The sequence below is a fragment of the Haemaphysalis longicornis genome, unplaced genomic scaffold (assembly GCF_048455015.1).
Source record: "Haemaphysalis longicornis isolate Haplotype H1 unplaced genomic scaffold, Haemaphysalis longicornis Haplotype H1 scaffold_13, whole genome shotgun sequence".
Lineage (NCBI taxonomy): Eukaryota > Metazoa > Arthropoda > Arachnida > Ixodida > Ixodidae > Haemaphysalis > Haemaphysalis longicornis.
Window position 1 is genome coordinate 754,688 of NW_027526233.1, and position 20,901 is coordinate 775,588.

The following is a 20,901-nucleotide window of genomic DNA, read 5'->3' on the forward strand; positions in this document are numbered from 1 at the left end:
CACCTTGAATAACATTGTTTAACAGTCACTTAACTATTCTACCCTGCGTCTGGCGCATTATAACCGAAAGGTTGCTGTGCCAAAAAACCACAACTTACTACTACTACGCAGATCTGTGAGGCTATGAAGGATTTTTAGGCTGTATTCCTGGCTCGGATCGTTATCTAAGGGCTTGTAGTGGCAAGGGTTATTGAGCTGCCTATAAGCTTCATCTTTGTATTTTCCCATAGGTAAAAAAACTACGCTACCACCTTGGTCGGCTGGCTTTATGACTACGTCGGTTCTGGCTGATAGGCTATTCAGGGTAACTTCTTCCGACGGAGTTAGGTTCTTGCGCTTGTTTGATCGCTTGGTTGTTGCAAATATTTCTGGTGATACTTATTTTAAGTACAGATCTAATTCTGGAGATTGATCTACACCTGGAGTCCAAGTGCTAGGAGGGTGGAGGATGCATTCGTTATTCTCAGGTTGGTCCTGCTTTTCCGAAAAAAACTCGCTTAGTCTCGTTCTCCGAGAAAATTCAGTGAGATCTTTATGTAACTCGTATTCATTCACACGGTTATTTGTGGGACAGAAATTTAGACCTCGTTCTAAGATACCTTTTTCGTCGGCCGTTAGTGTTTTGGAAATGTCAATAACGTTGCTGAAGCCGGTAGCGAGGGAGCTCGTTTTTTCTATAGGATTATTGGCTGGGGGATGAGGTTCTACTAAAGCAATCTCTGTATCGAGGGGCAACATTGCATGACCTAATACACGGAAAAAATTCAGTCAGACCTTTATGTAACTTTTAACTGCTCCCTATATATATATATATATATAATACAGAAAGATAGGGCAGCAGTCTACAACGCCAAAGGAGGCATAGGGGTGTGGTTAGGCTCTTCTCTTTTTCACTAAGGTTAATGAAATAAACATTTTTTTTAATATACAGAAGAAAGAAAGAAAGCCGAATTGGTAAGGCATTCGACATGTAATCGAAAGGCGTGGGTTCGGTCCCCACTCTGGGCGCGTGTTTTTCTTTCTTTCTTTCTTCTGTATATTAAAAAAAATGTTTATTTCATTAACCGTAGTGAAAAAGAGAAGAGCCTAACCACACCCCTATGCCTCCTTTGGCGTTGTAGACTGCTGCCCTATCTTTCTGTATTTTCCTCAACGAGCCCCTCATTTCCTTACTATATTATTCTGCGAAAGCCTAGCGAGGGTCTCGGTTCTGGCAGCCTTGATGCCTAGGTAGCATAAGAGGGCTTCCCGCCAGTTTCCCGCTCATGACAGGCTGTAGACGCTCGAGTCACGCCCCGGGGGTTGAAAAGAAGGTCCCCTTCTCCCCGTGTAGTCAGAGTGGCGCTGGCTACCACCCTCAAGCGTCAGATACACTTCTAGTAAATATAAATAGCCCAGAAAGTGAAGGAGAACACAGTCGCCCAGATAGCCGAATTGGTAAGGCATTCGACATGTAATCGAAAGGCGTGGGTTCGGTCCCCACTCTGGGCGCGTGTTTTTCTTTCTTTCTTTCTTCTGTATATTAAAAAAAATGTTTATTTCATTAACCGTAGTGAAAAAGAGAAGAGCCTAACCACACCCCTATGCCTCCTTTGGAGTTGTAGACTGCTGCCCTATCTTTCTGTATTTTCATCAACGAGCCCCTCATTTCCTTACTATATATATATATATATATATATACAGAAAGATAGGTCGGCAGTCTACAATGCCAAAGGAGGCATAGGGGTGTGGTTAGGCTCTTCTTTTTTTTTTTTTCGCTACGGTTCATTAAGTAAACATTTTTTTTAAATATACAGAAGAAAGAAAGAAAGAAAGAAAAACACGCGCCCAGAGTGGGGACCGAACCCACGCCTTTCGGTTGTGGGTTCGGTGTGGGTTCGGTCCCCACTCTGGGCGCGTGTTTTTCTTTCTTTCTTTCTTTCTTCTGTATATTTAAAAAAAATGTTTACTTAATTAACCGTAGCGAAAAAAAAAAAAAAGAGCCTAACCACACCCCTATGCCTCCTTTGGCATTGTAGACTGCCGACCTATCTTTCTGTATTTCCTCAACGAGCCCCTCATTTCCTTTATATATATATATATATATATATATAGTATAGTGAGGGAGATGATAGCGTTTGTCCAGTTTCTTAGATTATTTAATACCCAACAGCTTCGAAAGGAGGACCTTTCTTCGAAAGGAGTACCCGTTGTGACATAAAACCAAACCTGTTCTGTATATTGCTGCATTCTTGAAGCGAATGTTTTTGTATCAATGTTTACCTCGCATGTGAATCTTTTGGTTGTAAGAAACTCTAAATTGTTTGTATGTTAATCTTTTGTCTACAATCGACTTGAAGCTGTTTAGATGTTTCTGTAAGTGTCTGTTACTTGCAGCCTTCGCGCTCTATTAGTTTTGTAGCAACCGGCGCTGCACTTGTTTAATTGTTTCTGGGTGTCACGTTGTATCATTGATACCAGGATTTTTTGATAATAAATTTATCCTTTCAAGACAAACAGACGGACAGATGGACATACAGACAGACCAAACTTTCTGGGTTTAAATGGCCCAACTATCGTCTTTAAAAAATATCCTTTTCAGGCCTGGGAATAATGGTGTCGAACTAAGCGGTCGTACACAGCTCGGGCGGCTCTTCAAAAAGCGGTGCCGCAGCTAAAGTATGGACAAGTAGCGCCATCCACCGGCAGCCAGGAAAGACGTTGCGTACGCCAGACAGTTTGAAGGAGCCACGAAGAAAAATACAAGTTTGCTCTTTTGAATAAACAGAGTGCTCGCTCGACAAATATGGTCACGTAATACACTGTTGCCTGCGTCAATCGGCAAGTGTCGTCTAAAAATACCCCAAAGCCCCGCAATCCTGTGCATCTAAACCAAACATTGTTCGCGCAGTACCAACAGCAGTACGCATCGGAACTTCTATGTGTACGTGTGCTTTTTCCGCTGTCGGTCCCACCATTCTTACTGCTTTAAAAATAATATCAAATAGCCCGTACGGCAAGCTTATAAACTCTGGATAATTTGCGTTTGCTTTTGCCGGCCTCCGCCAATCGCAGAGCTGACTGGATCAGAGGTTCTGTTGCGGAAAATGAGCGAGTGGGTCGCATGGCCTTTCCCTTTTTTCCTAATTATACAGCTTATTTGAGCGAAGCTCACGTTAAAAGTGGTGTCAGTGTGATTCTAACGAGGCAACCCTTTGAATGCACTAAACTTGTGTTTTGTCTTTATGACTCCTTTAAGCACTAGCGGTGCAAGTTGCTCGACGTTTCCAGTGGCGGTGGCGAATGTTGTTGCCATTTTCTACCGTATTTAAAAAACGTTGCGCGTAAGGGTGGTATTCGTGTTCTCTGTGAGCTGATCTATCGATCTAGAGCAACTTGTATTTCGACTTAAGTATCCCTCTAATAACAAATCATTTCTCCTGAAGCCTTCTTTTTAGGCGAACGACATGCAGTGTAGGCACAGCCGCACAGCAGCAGCACCGGCGCTTCGGAAGCTCCCGCTCTGATTTGTGCCACCGACTGCCTAGTGGGGCGTGCGAGGGAGTCTGCCAGCCGGGAAGCGAAGATGCCCGCGAGTGCCATGCTGGACGTGTCGGACGTGGTGGGTCAGCTGGGCTGGTACCACCTGGCCGTGGGTGTGATAACAGTGCTTCGCGCGTTCCCCACCTCCTGGACGCTGCTGATTGGACCCTTCATAGCACCCGCCGTGGACCACTGGTGCGCCAAGCCGCACTGGCTCGAGGCCAACTGGACTGAGCAACAGTGGAAGGAGCTCGCCATCCCCGTGAGTGAACGCGACCAGCATACCGCGCGTACCGTGCATAGCGGGACCTGACAGGGCATGTGCGCGTTCGTTCCGGGAGTTCGTTGCGCTCAGGGTCGGCCGGTCCCCGTCGTGGCCGCCTGAGCATGCGCGGTCGGGTCCTAGCACTCACGGTACACACACTAGCATGGTACGCACGTTAAGCTAAAAGTTTGGACTTAAAGCAGAGCGAAAATCTGGTCCCTGTACGGTACCGTGCAGGCGACGGGCGCCTGCGCTTACGCAGAGGTGGAAAAACTGTTCTTGCGCATGCGCAGGTGTACCGGGTACCGCACCAGGACAGGTTTTCCGCTTTGATATAACTCTTCGCTCTCTAATTACTGATTGATCTAATTACTGATCCAATTGATGGCTATCCACAGCTATCTGATCTGGCTCATATGAAACTGTTACGTTAATTACTGCACAGGAAAGCTTTCACAAACCATCAACATGGCTTTCTTTTTGTTAAAAACAGCTTACCTTTTACGTAAGGCTACTCACTTGTAATTCTGCGTTGTAGCAACGCCGTGTATTGAAGCCCCACTTTGGAAACAGTTACAGGCCAAAGTTTATTAAACGTACGTATTTGTTTGCGCCAGTGCAGCGCTACATAGGCAGTGCACAAAAGCACAAAACTACTGTTGCTTTTCTAAGGTGATATCCAGAGTGGAGGATGTGAATGCCAGCGCTGAGACTGGCCACCACCCGATGCGGAGGTTCGAGGCGTGTACCACCCATACCGTGTTTCCGAATGGCAGCATTGATCCTGACATCGTCGTTGAGTGTGACGCTTGGACCTACAACGATACAGTGCCCGGATCTTCAGCGACACCTGAGGTGAGCTGAAAGCATGATTAGTGCGTAGTGCGTAGTGTCTAACTGAGCAATAATTCTATTGGATATATTGATGCGTAATAATTCTTTGCCGAGTACCCTGATGCGAACAATATCTGCACAAAAATTCGAACTGGGTCTGTTAAGACATTTAACGGCATAATAGCTTAACGGTATACCTGTCTAAGAACACAAAAAACAAGTAATAAACACACAAAACAAAACATTGTCAGCTTTGGATATTAATTGCCAAATCTGGGACCTATCGCTCAACGGAGGAGAAAAATGTAATATATATATATATATATATATATATATATTGTAAAGGGGAATAGCAGTCACAATGGTAGTTGATCGTGTGGGTTTATTTGAGGCGTAGCGTAAGGCAACGGGCCGAGCGTAGGTCCAGCCGGTATCAGCTCGTGAGCGTGAACGTCCGAGTCGGGCCTTCGTCGTCTTCATGATAATCCTCAGGGCATACCCGATCGGGCAAATGGCGCTTCGGCATCTAATATTGTTGTGCAGCGTTAACTCTTCTCGTTACAATTGCCCCCGGTGCAAAAGGAGCCATCCTGGCTACTCAAGGGCCCGACAAAACTAGAGGGTCGTAGTATGGCTTTAACCGATCCACGTGAACAATTTCACGCCCTCGGCGGCGATTATCTGTAGTTTGTGCAACTGGTTCCACAAGGTAATTGACGGGCGAAGTCCGCTCAATGACTCTGTACGGGCCATGGTACTTGGTGGTAAGTTTTGGCGAGAGACCGGGTGTTGAGCAGGGCACCCAAAGCCACACAAGGGAGCCGGGATCAAAACTGCGATCTTTGACGCATTCGTCGTGACGATGCTTTTGGCGCTGCTGATCGGTCGATGTAAACGAACGGGCCAGTCGACGGCATTCCTCGGCGCGACGAGCAAGGTCTGAAATCGGCGTAAATTCTGTTGCGTCGGGCTTGTAGGGGAGTATCGTGTCGATTGTGCAGGACGGCTCTCGTCCATACAACAAGAAAAACGGCGAGAATCCCGTGGTCGTCTGCGTTGCCGTATTGTAAGCAAATGTTACAAACGGGAGTGCGAGGTCCCACTTCGATTGGTTGGCAGACACGTACATGGAGAGCATGTCACCAAGGGTGCGATTGAAGCGTTCCGTGATCCCGTTCGTTTGTGGATGGTATGATGTCGTAGTCCGATGAACGACGTGGCACTCAGAGAGCAGTGCTTCAATAACCTCAGACAAGAAAACCCGCCCTCGGTCACTGAGAAGCTCCTGAGGTGCCCCGTGTCGAAGAACAAAGCGGCGAAGCAGGAAAGACGCTACGTCGCGAGCCGTGGCGGCCGGAAGAGCATCTGTTTCGGCGTACCGAGTAAGGTGATCCACGGCGACAATGATCCATCGGTTTCCGGCTGCAGTAGACGGAAGTGGGCCATACAGGTCGATGCCCACACGTTCGAATGGCTTTGCTGGGCATGGTAGTGGCTGCAAAGGACCGGCGAGGCGGGGCGGCGGCGATTTTCGGCGTTGACATTCAGGGCAAGAGCGCACGTACTTGCGCACGAAGGTATACATGCCACGCCAGTAGTATCGCAGGCGAAGACGCTCATAGGTCTTTAGTACGCCAGCATGACCGCAACTTGGATCAGCGTGAAATGAGGTGCATATGTCGCTGCGCAAATGACGGGGTATCACCAGCAGCCACTTTCGGCCGTCGGAGCAGTAGTTGCGGCGGTAGAGTAGCTCGTCACGGAGGGCAAAGTGAGAAACCTGCCGGCGTAGGGCCCGAGATCCCCCGGCAGGCGATGTACCGGAGAGCATCTCAATAAGAGAAGTAATCCACGGGTCCTTGCGTTGCTCGGTTGACATGTTGCTGACTGCAAGAGGCGACAGACGTAAGTCACTGCCACTTGAGGCAAGGCAGGAAACTTCAGCAGGCACTGGTGAGCGTGAAAGAGCATCAGCGTCAGAGTGCTTGCGACCTGAACGGTAAATGACCCGGATGTCGTATTCTTGCAGTCGAAGAGCCCACCGACCAAGACGACCCGATGGATCCTTGAGGGAGGAGAGCCAACAGAGCGCATGATGATCGGTGACGACATCGAATGGGCGACCATATAAGTACGGGCGGAACTTGCCCAGTGCCCAAATTATCGCCAAGCACTCCTTCTCTGTTACAGAGTAGTTCGACTCGGCTTTCGTCAGCGTACGGCTCGCGTATGCTACGACGTACTCGTCAAAACCGGGCTTTCGTTGGGCAAGCACGGCACCGAGGCCGATCCCACTAGCATCAGTGTGGACCTCGGTTGGGGCGGACGGGTCGAAGTGCCGCAGTATCGGCGGGGATGTGAGTAGGCGCCGTAGCGTCGCAAATGCTTCGTCGCAGGAGGGTGACCATGCAGATATGTCACTGGCACCACCGAGGAGCTGAGTTAAAGGCGAAATTATGCTGGCGAAGTTGCGTACGAAGCGTCTAAAATACGAGCAAAGACCGATAAAGCTCCGAAGCGCCTTTATAGAGGTCGGCTTCGGAAATTCGGCTACGGCTCTCAGCTTCGTATCATCTGGGAGGATGCCGTCCTTCGAAACGACGTGTCCCAGGATCGTCAGTTTCCGCGCAGCAAAACGACACTTTTTCAGATTCAGCTGCAGCCCAGCTCTTGCAAGGCAGGTCAAAACTTGCCGCAGGCGGCCGATGTGCGTTTTGAAGTCCGAAGAGAAAACAACGACGTCGTCCAGATAGCAAAGACACGTCTTCCACTTTAGTCCGCTCAAAATACTGTCCATCATTCGCTCGAAGGTGGCAGGAGCGTTGCAAAGCCCGAACGGCAATACATTAAATTCATAAAGACCGTCAGGGGTAACAAAAGCAGTTTTCTCTCGATCTGCTTCCGCCATCGGGACCTGCCAGTACCCGGAGCGAAGGTCTAGCGACGAGAAGTATTCTGCTCCCTGTAAACAGTCGAGGGCGTCGTCGATGCGGGGGAGGGGATACACGTCCTTGCGGGTTATGGTGTTCAAACGGCGGTAGTCGACGCAAAACCGAATGGACCCATCCTTCTTTTTCACAAGAACCACGGGTGACGCCCAGGGACTCTTGGAGGGACGAATAATGTCACGCTGAAGCATGTCATTCACGTGGTCTTCAATGGTGCGTCGCTCTGCCGGTGATACACGATACGGTCGTTGTCGAAGCGGGGCATGCGAGCCAGTATCGATGGCGTGGCTCACAACGGACGTACGGCCAAGAGAACTTTGCCCACTATCGAAAGACGAAGAAAACTGGCTCAGAAGTGCAGTAAGCTGCGCTCGTTGGGTGGCGTCCAAATTTTCGTCGATTGAGCGGCAGAAAATCTCGGGACATGTTTCGTCCCGTGTGCATGGCGTAGTAGCGCTCAGCTCGTCGACTTGGAGATGGGGCGCATCATCAAGAAGCTCCGTAACAAGACGGGGATCGACCGGCTCTACAAAGCCGAGTGTTTCGCCTTGTAAAAGGGCGTACGAAGTCGTCGACTGGTTCGTAATCATAATTGCACTCGCGCCATTGCGAATCGTCAAAAGGGCGAGGGGTAGCGGAACACATCTGCGGCGGAAGAAAATGTCGGACGGCGTAAAAAGCACCGTGGCCTCAGGAATAGATGTGCAGCAAAGAGGAACAAGAACGGAAGAACGGGGTTGGACGACAGTGTCTCCGGCGATGACCACCTTGGCGTTAGGAGCACAGAAAGAATCTTCCAAGAGAGGCGAAAACTCGACTTCGGCAGGTGCACACCGTATGACGGCATGATGGCGCGACAAAAAGTCCCAACCCAGGATTACATCATGAGAGCAAGACGGCAACACGACAAATTCAACGGTGTAGAGAATATTCTGAATAACGACACGGGCCGTGCATGCTGCTATGGGCATAATCTGGTGTGCACTGGCGGTGCGCAAGGATAGTCCGGAAAGTGGCGTCAGAACCTTTCGAATTGAGCGGCATAGGTCGGCGTGAACGACAGAAACAGCAGCCCCAGTGTCGATTAGGGCAGTAGTGGGGATACCTTCAACAAATACATCAATAACATTTTCGGGCGGAACGTGAGGACTTTTAGCTTTCGAGGGCGACGCAGCTCTTGCCTCGGGAACTGCGGCTGTTAGTTTTCCTCCCCAGTGCTGGCAGAGCGGCGCCGCATAGGCGACAGCGAGCGACGACGTGGAGAAGGAGATCGGCGGTTGGTGGACGTAGTAGAGCGGTCAGGCGGCAGCGACGTCAGCGGCGGATCAGAGGCGACTGGATACATTGGCTGCGGAACAATATACGGCTGGGCGTAAGCGGGGTCGTAGTACGGAGCCTGTTGGAAGGTGTTCGGAGGCGGCGTACGACGGCGGCAGTAGCGAGCTACATGTCCAGCGATTCCGCATACAAAGCATATAGGACGATTGTCCTGCGTACGCCACGTGCGCGTGGGAGGAGGGCTACCCACAGCCGTTTGAAGACGACTCGCCGGCACGACATTCGGAATCAGAGTGGTCTGCAACGGACGCAGTGGCACACCAGGCTGGGCTGGTGGAGCAGGCGGGTGCATCACTCGAGGGTTGACCGAAGCAGCAGGCCGCAGAGGTGACCTCCATGCAGCTTCGGCGTACGTTATGGGACCGGCGACCGGCGCCTGGTAGTGGGCAGTTGGTAGCGCCTCAGCGACCTCTTCTTGTACCACGTGCCTCAGTGCAGGAGCTAGAGGGGACGACAGTTCCGTGGTGTACGGCAGGAGGGACACCTGGCGAGCCACCTCTTCCCGAATAAAATCCTTTATCCGGGTGAACAGCGTCGGGTCGTTTGTGTAGGTCGCAGCCAAACTCGACAGGGGCTCGGCTTGAGCGCAAGCTTGCCGAGTTAGGGCCCGTTGCTTTCGAAGCTCGTCAAAGCTCTGACACAAACGTACGACGTCGGCTATCGTTTGGGGATCCTTGGACAGCAGCATCTGGAACGCGTCATCGTCCACTCCTTTAAGGACGTGCCTGACCTTGTCCGTTTCCGTCATCGACGGGTCGACCCGCTTGCACAAGTCAACCACGTCCTCGATGTAGCTGGTGAATGTTTCCCCAGCTTGTTGGCCGCGTACACGCAACTGCTGCTCGGCATGGAGCTGGCGTACAGCTGGGCGGCCGAATGCTGCCACAAAGCGGGTGCGGAAGGCAGACCAGGTAGAAATGTCTGATTCATTGTTCGCGTACCACCGCCGGGCGAGCTTATCAAGGGCGTAAAACACGTTATGCAGCTTAGTCGGATCATTCCATTTGTTGTAGGCACTCACACGCTCATAGGACGACAGCCAGTCTTCGGCATCAGTGTCGTCCTCGCCAGTGAATATGGTTGGGTCCCGCTGTCGCATCGCGCAAGAGCAGATCACGGGTGTGCCCAAAGGCGCAGGGTGCTGGCTGGTCTCTCGGTGGTTCATCTGAAGCTCCAGTGTGGAACCGAGACCCTTGACCTCCACCACTTGTAAAGGGGAATAGCAGTCACAATGGTAGTTGATCGTGTGGGTTTATTTGAGGCGTAGCGTAAGGCAACGGGCCGAGCGTAGGTCCAGCCGGTATCAGCTCGTGAGCGTGAACGTCCGAGTCGGGCCTTCGTCGTCTTCATGATAATCCTCAGGGCATACCCGATCGGGCAAATGGCGCTTCGGCATCTAATATTGTTGTGCAGCGTTAACTCTTCTCGTTACAATATATATATATATATATATATATATATATATATATATATATATATATATATATATATATAGAAGAATTGATAATAAAGCTCTTAATCGAGCGCCATGACGTTATAAAGCTTTCAGAGAGAGCAAACAAAATTATTAAATGAAGCAAGCTGATATCAATCAAGAAAATCACGATGTATATCAAACACAGCGGCTGATTACCAAAGACAATGGAAACAGAAATGTGAAAAATAACGGAACTCACAATGAACGTACGAAACGATACAAGTTTATCTAATCCAGCACCCTTGCACGGTTACATAAAGAGGAGCTACTCTCCGATTTGACATGTCACTTTTTGTAAGTAAAAGAAGAAGTGGCGCAACACAATGCATGCACATTACTGGGGGATTTGTGGCATAACCTGTACCACGCAGGGGAAACCAGTGCTCAGTTGCTAAGAAATTCATCCTTCTAGTTTTTGTTGGAATGCACCAGCAATGCCACTTCATGTTCTTGCTCATTATCCTTCAATGCTTGCCAGCTATGAATCATATCTATCGATGCCCCATTATAGTCAGTACCACTCTCCAAGTAAGCCATGATCATGAGTTTGCTGACCTCCCATATGAGCGACAGTGACTTGAAAGGCTCAAAACAACAACAGCAAATGTTTTTAGAGGACTTTGAAATATTGAGCCATAATAGGGCCTCGTGATGCGGACCTGGGTGCGCTGGACTCCTCCGCCGAAAAGCACACCCCTCAACTGGCGCACGCAGGGCGGAAGGCCGAAGGCAGCGCCCCTCTCCATAACGAAATTTTTCATCCACCGGAAGAGGTGGATAACGTTATCTATATTCAAGTAAGGACTACCGATAAATAACTACAGTTTTGTGTCGCAAGCTGTCGACCAAGCATATGCGGCTTCAATGTGTCCTGTCACTACGACGATCAGCTGTTCTGGAATTTCAACTAAAACATTCAGAAAATTTTGTAGAGTGAAGGCATTAACCCAAAGTTTCGTACTTTCAATTGTAATAAATTTCTGGCTTTCACTTCTTATCTTTGTAATTTTGTGGTGGTGTTTACATTTTTCTTCTTTCGCACTTCCCTTTCCCTTTGCTGTGGCAGCCGCACCCTGAAAGAAATCTCGCATGCGGCTCTCATAAACCACGATTGCCTTTATTTAGCCGCTTTGTCAAGTGTCCGATGTTCTATATTCACTGTGTTGCAAGTCCTTAACGAGCATTTGCCAGGCATTTGCCCAGTAGCGGCTATTTAGTTAAATCCCAAAAAGGTAAATATGGGAGTAAAACATAAATATAACCAGAGTTTAGGGAGCGGGGAGACGAGATAAAATGATTATTTCACATCTCTCAGTTTCAATTTGTTCACTGCTTCTTCCGTACACTTTGTCTTCGTCGTCTCGTGGATCTTTCGCCTAATTGCTGTCTGAATTCATGATACGCCAGCTCCGAAAAGCAAAAAAAAAATATGTATATATCTTTGGAACACCCACGAAGCCATCCGAACAGTCAAGCTGAAAGCAAACTTTCGTTTGGCAAATCGATTTCGCTCATTTTGATCCGTGAACAGCAGGGTCTGCTCATTTTTTATGCGAATTACGGTCTGCTCACACACTTGCAGGGCGTTATGTCACCTATTTTCTACTAACCTCTTTTTATCGGAATGGTGCCGAGTGTTTTTTTGTCACGGCAATTTCATGACTTAGTTTACGTCGTTGAATCTGGCTCATTTCGAAAAAAAAAAAAACGTCTCAAATACAGTTATGACTGGTCCTTCCTAAACCGCGGAGCACCGATGCAAAGTGCATTGTTTTATTTGCGCTTGCAACAAAGTTGAAGAGAAACTCGAAGATAGCGAGCAATGCTTTCGTCATACGCCTTTATAGGAAATTTTCATTCTTAAGCGCTTCCAAAGGCTTTCAAGGGCTCGCTTATACTGTTCGGTGTAGTTTGTTTTTGGCCGCGTTCTATTTCAGCGGCATTTATAGTGTTATAAAAAAGCCAGAAGTGCAAGGCGGATGGGCCATCATGAAAACAGTTGAATATCTCTTCGTGTGTTCTTAGGAATGCGTCAGCATCTTATTCCTTCTACGCCCGGTTCAAACTGTTGCCGCTACTTTCATAATAACTTTAAAGATTGACGTCCTTTCACGTCTCAGTCAACCAAACTGCGTGACAGGCCATTCTTCTGCGTCCATGCATCACGATATGGCTTTCGCGTCCGCAGTCGTCTGAAAAAAGCTTTACTCGCGCTTTAGAAGCCCGCAACGCGGCGTTTCTCGCCCGCGCCCTGACCACAGCGCTAAGCATGCTTTGCACTCTAACCATATAAGTGGTCATGTTTGTTGGCTTTGGCAGCGGCCTGGAGCTCCTTTTTTCCACCTACAACGTCGGCATTTCGTCGCCGCCATTCCAATCCTGTCCTTGTTTGGAGCCTACTCGGTCCTCCATACGCTGCGCAGAGGAGTCCAAGAAGACGCTATGCGACGAAGGGGCCCGTCCGCCACTGATTCCACTTGACTTACCACTAGCAACGAGGGCGGACGCAGTTTGCTCAGCTGTAGGCACGCGCTCTGTCGCTCTCTTTGCTCCCGTAGCGCTATGTCCGCGGATCTACGGCGGAATTTTCGCCAGCGTGCGCCATCTATTCCTGGCGGCATTTTTTGTTTGCCGAGCTCGATGCATGCTAGCGACTGAACTGGTACGTAGTCGCGGTACGAGAAGGGCTGAGGAGTACGTCACGTATCAGGGATTGCCGAAGAGCTCTCGTATTTCGGAATCATTTGCAGTGGAGCATGCGCGGCCATTTCCTTCAGTTGTGTACCCGTCATTCGCTGGATGTCAGCAAGCTCACGAGGCTAACTTGGACGATCGGTTCGCACCATTCGCACACGCAGTCGATTCCAACGTTGCCAGTATGGCCTTCATCAGCACCACAGTTTTACAGGGGAGTTGCACACGCGCTCATAACTGTCAAATTCAAGCGCCGGTAGTGGAGCTTCCGAAACACGGCAATTTGACAGGCGCGTGATAAACCACATTGTTCACCCTTTTATCTGCATGGCTGACGTCAGAAATCATTACCAAGCAAGTTTGAATACTAATGGCATTGTACCGCAACAGAAGCATCCCCTCTGTAGCGGTACTCGTTGCTTGGTTGCTTGCCAACATTGGTGTCCGCATAGGGGTGATCCTTTGGGGATAGGCCGCTGCCAGAACTGTAGTTATAAGCTGTTTAAATTTGGGCGTAATGTGGCTGGAAATGACATTTTGTGTGAAACCTTTTTAAATATTCTGATTAATCGTAGCTCAATGTTATTATCATTATTACCAAACCAAATTACGGCCTTTAAGGCCTTAATTTAGTTTACCCCCTAACGGAAAGCACTGGTTTCGTGCATATTCCTACCCTCACCCCCATAATGAGTTTCCCCAACCACTCATTGGAAAACCAAACCAACTTCCGCAATAAATAAAAAGAAAACTGCGTGTTTTTTCTTTGCAGAACAGTTGCTAAGCAAATGTTGTTAAATAAATTGTAGCATGGTTCTAAAAACTGGGAGCCTTAGAATTTTTCGTCAAAATTAATGACCCAAGGGCATTCTAAATCGCAACCTGGTCATGGTCGCAACTTTACTTATCTCGCGCACGTTTAGCTGCATTTCACGGCTGCTTTCTGCTTCGTGCCACACATATATATAGCGCCCTACGTTACATCGCCTGCTATTCTGAAGACCATTATGTTGGTTTGCCAACGCATGTCACCTCTATTATGTGGCGTCCTGTTAATGGTTTGTTTCATTTAACGGCGGTGCTCCGGAGTTCAGTAGATCGACAGCCAGCTTCTGAGAGCCACAGGCTGGGGAGAGCTCGTGTGTCTGCATCTAACTTTGTCACGATGCTTTATTATGGCTTAAGCGGCAATCACACGCATGAGTAGGGTAAGGAGCACAGTTCCCTGTACACGTGAAACATACTTGCTGAAGTAACATAAGTTAACATAAGTTACAACATTTACCCGTGTTCGGGCTTTCTTTTCTATTGTCGCAGTGGGACCTGGTGTGTTCCAATGACTGGCAGCGATCTGCTATGTCCAGCGTCGTGTTCGGCGGTTCCCTGGTCGGAGCACTGCTTTTGGGTCGCCTCTCAGACAGGTCGGACGAGATTCCATACAAGAGAAGCTAACAATCAATCATAACTGCTTTGAAGTATCGTGCAAACGGTGCGCCGCGAGTGAAAAACGGGTTTACTTTTTTTTTTATCTAAGTGCAGCCTTAGGTGACTCCTAGGAAATTTCTGATTCGAATATCTTCCAACTTTGTTATTTCAAAAATTAAAAGGACCCGGCCATACTCTCAACACATTAGCGTTATTAACGCGATAACGTTATTAAGCTCGCTTTTCGATTTCCCCGTGCCCATCAAGCGTCCACGGAAATGCGTCATCGCTGCCACCCGGAAGCTACGACTGAGGCAGCGAGATGCGTGTGTTCGCCTAAAGCTGGGCTATGACACAACGACAACAGAAGTGTGGAAAGGAGGACAATAATACTACGGTGGAGATAGAAGAAAGGACAGGCATTTCCAGCAGATGCTGCGTCTACGCAGCAAAGTTCCTTCTACGTCTTGTCGGTGGTAGCGTGCTCGGCAGATGCATCCGCCAGTCGGGCCCAAAACTGGCGACATCACAATAAAAGCACCTCTTCACCGGCTGATAGGAATTTACACTTTCAATAATTCATGGACCCAAGCCACACCCGGGCTACGTTGCGCGCAGTACTGGGGGGTTGCGGATTACTTTCGACAACCCGGGGATCTTTACCGCGCTGTGAAACCTCGGCGCACAGGCGTTTTTATGTTCTGCTTCCATAGGGAAAACTGCTGCCGCGGCCAAGAATCGAGCCTGCATACTTTGGCTCAGTAGCGCAATGCCTTACCCACTGAGCCACCGCGGCGTGTTTTTCACCGTAACTGGTGCCAGACCCAGCATTTGGTCATCAGACTAAAACTGGAGGAAAAGGATTAACGCCAGTCACTCAGAAATCTAGGAAAGCATACAATATGAGCAGAAACCAACTGAAACAAAACCGAATGTATGCTCTAATACATGAATTTTTCAACTATTTTCGATATTCCCGCGGTTTTGTTTCCGGCGCAAGCTGTGCTTGACAAACGATGCAAGGCACCACGGGGCAAAGTTAAAAGTCACCCTGAAAATAGGTACGGATATCCTCCAAGAGAGCAGTCACATAAGAATGCTAGTCGTGCCTTAGAGTCAAGCGGCAGAGCCGCCTTCACAATCACATAAAAAGAAAATCTTCAACCAATTGCCCACATTATGAAACGCCTAACAAAGAAAAGAGCAAGAATAAGACATAAAACGACAAGACTCATGAAGCCCGTGATCACAAGGCGGGTTTTACTGAGCCTACTATACCATTGTAACTAACGAGCAGCGAAGAATCAGGACAGCGTCTGAGGCAGCCCTCCACCTCGCAATATTTAGCGTGAGACAAACTGACAGCCGATGGGCGCGCTGGCAGCGTAACAGAATGGACAGACAAAGACTGGCCTGAAAGAAAGGGAAGACCTTTAGCAATATGGAAGGACTAAGTAAGAAAACTGGGAGGCAAGGAATAAATTTGGGCAGCGCCGCACAGGGGCGGGTGAATGCCTTCGTCCTACCGTAGACCTGAATGGTCTGTTGGTTATGTTGACATTGCATATGTCGCCAAATTGTGTCTTTAAAACATATTTGAAGAAACCAGACAAACCGCTTGCCTGGCACCAAGGGCGTTGCTTGGACAACGCAATCGGGCAGGGTCATCGTATGAAAGACAGGGCACTCCTCACCCCCCCCCCCTCCCACCCCCTCACGGGAAATTACCGAGTGCACGCCATCACGGTCATGTAAGCGATCCAGTGGCTCAGCTAAAAAAGACTCTCTACCAAAAAAGATGGATTCAAACCTACGCAAGAAAAAATGTGACAGGATCAAGTTAATTCAAGGAAAGTGAAATATTATGAGAACAAAGTATACACCAACTGTGGGATTTATGATAGTAGAAGGCAGCAATTGTCGTAGGTGGCTATTTTGGCAACCTGTACGCCAGCGTCAGGAAAAAACAAAATGGGGACCTTACAAAATACAGGCACACCTTCATAAAAACGGGCTGGGCTCCACAGTGGATACGTCACCGATCCAGCGACTTTCCATGCCCTCTCCCCTTACTCAAAAACATAGATCCAAACCTACGGGAAGGCAGGCGACAACCTAGGATGAAATTCTTTGGAGAAAAGTTCCAAAACCACGAAATACGGCAACACCTGGATGCTCGAAAGTGCGAAGGCGACAATTGTCGTACTGGAGTACCACGGCAATCGATGTTATCGCATTACTTTCCTACACACAGGAATTGAATCGTCTTTGCGATACTTTTAGCGTAGCTACCGAATAGATGCATAAAAACACGCTTAAATAAAGTCCCTTTGCTACAGGCGGAATGCCTAAACGCTTGAGAAATATTCTCCAATCCGCAATGATAACAGTTCACGATCCGTGTCGACCACGACTATGACCCTCCCCTCTCCGAAAAATATGGAAAACGTCTGCTCCTCCTACGCCTACGAACACCATTCCATCCCCGTGCCACCCGGTGATACGCTATGAAGAATAGCGCACGGACAATATGCCACTCCGCTAACGCTCGATGAAAGACAACGCGCAGCGATGCGGAAAAAACCCAACAAAAAACATGTAAATCCTCTCTTACAGCGTAGGAACAAGAGTGGCAGTCCCGAGCGGCAGTCGCCGGTTTCTTTAGTTTGCCGTAAGGGAATGGCGGCTTGGTGGAGTTGAGTGCGCTGGGGTCGAGGGGGGCGCATGCGCAGATTGTTTCTGAAAAAAGGTGGATTGAAAGCTTCTGTTGCTATTAAAGGTGGAATGCCGCCACGAGATGCAGGCTCCGGCACTAGGCCGACCCCACACCTACCAAACGATGCGATGTAGAGCGGCATTTACAAGTGGCCGGTTACAGAAGGCACAGTATAAGAAAGCACCGCCCAAGCAAGGGACTGAACTACACGCGCGTCCCTGTAAGCGTCTTCTTCATCTTCCCTCCCTGATGATGATCCCGACTCACAGCACGCGTACCCTTTACAGCGAGCGTATCAAATGTCTCGTAACAATATTTTAGAGACGATAGTCTTTCTTGGTCTCACTCATCCTTCTGGCTCAATGTTAAAGGAATATCTGAACGAGAAGTTCCTACAGGCAATACTTTCCCAAACCAGTAAGTCTGGAAACACGCTTTGTTAACATTGTAAAAAAAAAAAAACAGACATATCTGACCCAAAATATCACTATACATGTGGTACTTGCACTTATTTTAAACATATACAGGCTGCTCAATTTTTGCCATAGAAATAAAAAAGTTCATGTAAAGAATAATGTTTTGACCGAAAAATACGAAAAGCACTCGCGCCCATAGCTCGTGCCTTGTGGCAAGAGCACAAAGAAATCCGACGGTAATGGGAGGTTCCAGTAGATGCAGCGCGAGCAGTGGAACAGAGCAAAATTCAGTTGACTAGATCAAATCTCCACCGTGTTTATTGTGGGAACAGCGAGACGGGAGGGAGAGAAGAGAGGCACAAGGCTGTCGTCTTTCGGCGTAATTCGCGGCGAAGCAAGAGGACACGCGGTCACTTTTTTCGGATCAAAGAGAAGAAGAAGAAGAAGAAGAAGAAGAAGAAGAAGAAGAAGAAGAAGAAGAAGAAGAAGAAGACTTTATTTTTCAGCAGGCGTTGTTACAATTCCTGCTGAAGGGGCAGGAGCTAAAGGCATTGAGTGCCTGACGAGGGCTCCTGACCCTCTGGAGTTCACAAGAGAGGAGTTCACAGCAGAGGACATGTTCAAATCAAATATGCGGGCTTAGCAATAAGATCCAGCAATGCAGAGAGAAAAAATAAGTAAATTAAGAAAATACAAAAATCCTACTTTTTCAATAATGAGAATCCCAAGTTATACAATATGCCTAAAACTTTTTCTGCAATACCTGTTACCACCAGATACTATAGAACACGACGTATTTCTTTACTGATTGCTCCTCATGTCTCTGAAAAAATCACGTCTTCACACAATACAGTTTAAATTCCTTAGAGTGAGACACGCCTAGTGATTGTCAAATCTCACTTTCTTTTCTATAAACATCACCTTGGTTTCAGTCTTAAATACGGTTGCACTGGTGCTAAATTTTAAATTATCCGCTATGATGTTCAAGACATGTGGCACATGATAGGTGGCCGATTGTTTGCCGTAATTGGCCCTGGTTTTAAGTGTACGTCTTATTGGACGCCGTACACAGTCATGACGGCTTTCTACGTCACCATCTACATATGACTTGTTTTTGTGTACCATCTGCAGAGGTCTAAAGTAATACAGCTGGTCAGCTCTAAGTATTGAGTGTTTTGAAAACAAGGGTGAAGTTGGCAGGTCTTGGAACTTCCCTTGCAAATTTTCGAAACACCGTAATATCTTTTTTGCAGAACAACAAGCTTATTGTAATTATTTTGTGAGGTTGTTTCCCACACCAAGATTCCGTACGTTAGTTTTGAATAGAATAGAGAATACATGTTTCTTTTTAGCCATAGCGGTACTAAGTGCGATATTTTATAAAGGCATCCAACTGTTCGTGCCAGAGCCGTAACTCAATGATTTACGTGTACTGACCAGTTTAACTGTTCTTGGAACCAAACACCAAGAAACTTTTGCGCAGTACTGTATTTGAGATTGATATCTTCGTTTAAGGGCATATTGATTGGGCGGAAAATTATATAGGTTGTATTTGCAAAGTGTCTTTTATATGTGATATTCCCAATATCGATTGATTGATTGATTGATTGTAGGGTTTAACGCGCCGACGCAACGCAGGCGATGAGGCGCGCCGTAGTGGAGGGCTCCGGATTAATTTTGACCACCTGGGATCTTTAACGTGCGCCGAAATCTCGCACACACGGGCGTTTTTGCTTTTCGCCTCCATCAGAAAAGCGGCCGCCGCGGCCGGGAATCGAACCCGCGACCTCGTGCTCAGCAGCGCAACGCCTTAGCCACTGAGCCACGGCGGCGGGTGATATTCCCAATATCAGGCGCAGATCCACTTTCAACTAAATGAGCACTGCGTGTTCGAGCTGTGCGTTGATGTTTTGCCTTTAATATGCTAAACGTTTTCTTTTTTTCGCACGGTGTAAGAGTGGTTTGAAATGGTTTTGCCTGTATAAACCTGTTGTGCAAGTATTCTCTCAGATTTTCCTCGGGTGGCTCAATCAAGGGACAGAAAGGCAGACATGGAGGCAGGAAATGATGCTTCAAAACTGTAAATAAAGCCACTGAGAAGTATTTGGGGCTAAAAAACGTTGTGTGCTGACAGAACACTTTTTTCGGCGCGGTGTTATCCCGTGCTCACGGAAATACACTTATGACTACTCTCACTATCACATGCATGATGCACCCCAATAACAAGGTGTTCGAAAATTAGAGTGCCTTCCTGAGCCCACGGCTGCCCGGAACTTAACCCTACGTATAGCACACATTCTCAACTCCACAGCTATTTTAACGATGAAGAGTTGCACTTGTCGCACCAGTTTTCGGTGACGCTGAAAATCGAGAGTCCGTCTCTTCTCTTTTTCGACCGCTGTTGACCTTCCCCTTTTCGCACTAGTAGCCACATCGAAGGTGTGTGCTGTTTCCTTGTTTGGACCGCTTTCTCACCTGCGGAAGCTTGAAGAACGGCATAAATGTGCCATTTATCATCGGTTGCAGAATATGGCAACTTGTGCTGTACAGGTTCATATTTTATTTTGCCAAAATGAACCCACTGCCTTTTTTACAGGGTAAGTAAAAAATGTATGCCGGAAAGTTTCGCTTAGCTCCGTCCCTGGGCTTTTCAAGATGTGCTTCACATGGAAAATCGCCAATGAGTGGCATGCCTAATGTTGTCATTACATCGTCAAAAAAGATTTCGTGCTCTATTTTTTCCTTGCTTAATACGCAGATTCGGCCGGCGACTAGTGTTTTTCGGCGCTACGTTCGCCTACATCCTGTTCGGCTCGGCATCATCGTCGTGTCCTTCGGTGGTCTGCTACAACAGCCTACGATTCTTCACCTCAATCTGCGTGGCCGGGATACAAACTACAGCGGCTTCGCTCTGTGAGCACGGGCTAAAGAACATCTCTGCTTTTAAGACTGACCATAATCGATCATTGCGAGCGGCAAGCAAGATTGCCCTGAAGAAACGATGCACACTGAACCTTGCTGATTTGGCCTTCAAGCTAGAGTCAGATTCCGCCTCAGCCCATAACTGGCATGAGGATTGTAACGGCTGTACCACCTCAGTAAATTACCCTTGATGGAGAAAACGCACAGTATTCTGCCCTTCTCTCAAATACATTCATGTGGAACCACAGAATCTAATCAAGTAGCATGCTTCTCGGCAACACTAGTTTATACGTATCGTAAGCGCTTGCATATGACCCGTATTTATTGATAATAGCGTAAATCAG

The 20,901-nt window shown here is 48.0% G+C and overlaps 1 protein-coding gene across 3 annotated transcripts in view; it reads left to right on the forward strand.

Annotated features, from left to right (window-relative positions):
- Positions 1-20,901, forward strand: part of LOC144164195 (solute carrier family 22 member 6-B-like) — a 77,166-nt gene that overhangs the window by 25,406 nt on the left and 30,859 nt on the right. For all 3 annotated transcript variants that reach the window (XM_077694706.1, XM_077694703.1, XM_077694704.1), the window contains exons 2-5: positions 3,426-3,784; positions 4,460-4,642; positions 14,396-14,499; positions 20,394-20,548. In XM_077694706.1, the coding sequence (XP_077550832.1) occupies positions 3,566-3,784; positions 4,460-4,642; positions 14,396-14,499; positions 20,394-20,548 (661 nt within the window). In that variant the 5' untranslated portion in view covers positions 3,426-3,565. The remainder of the gene's footprint in view (positions 1-3,425; positions 3,785-4,459; positions 4,643-14,395; positions 14,500-20,393; positions 20,549-20,901) is intronic.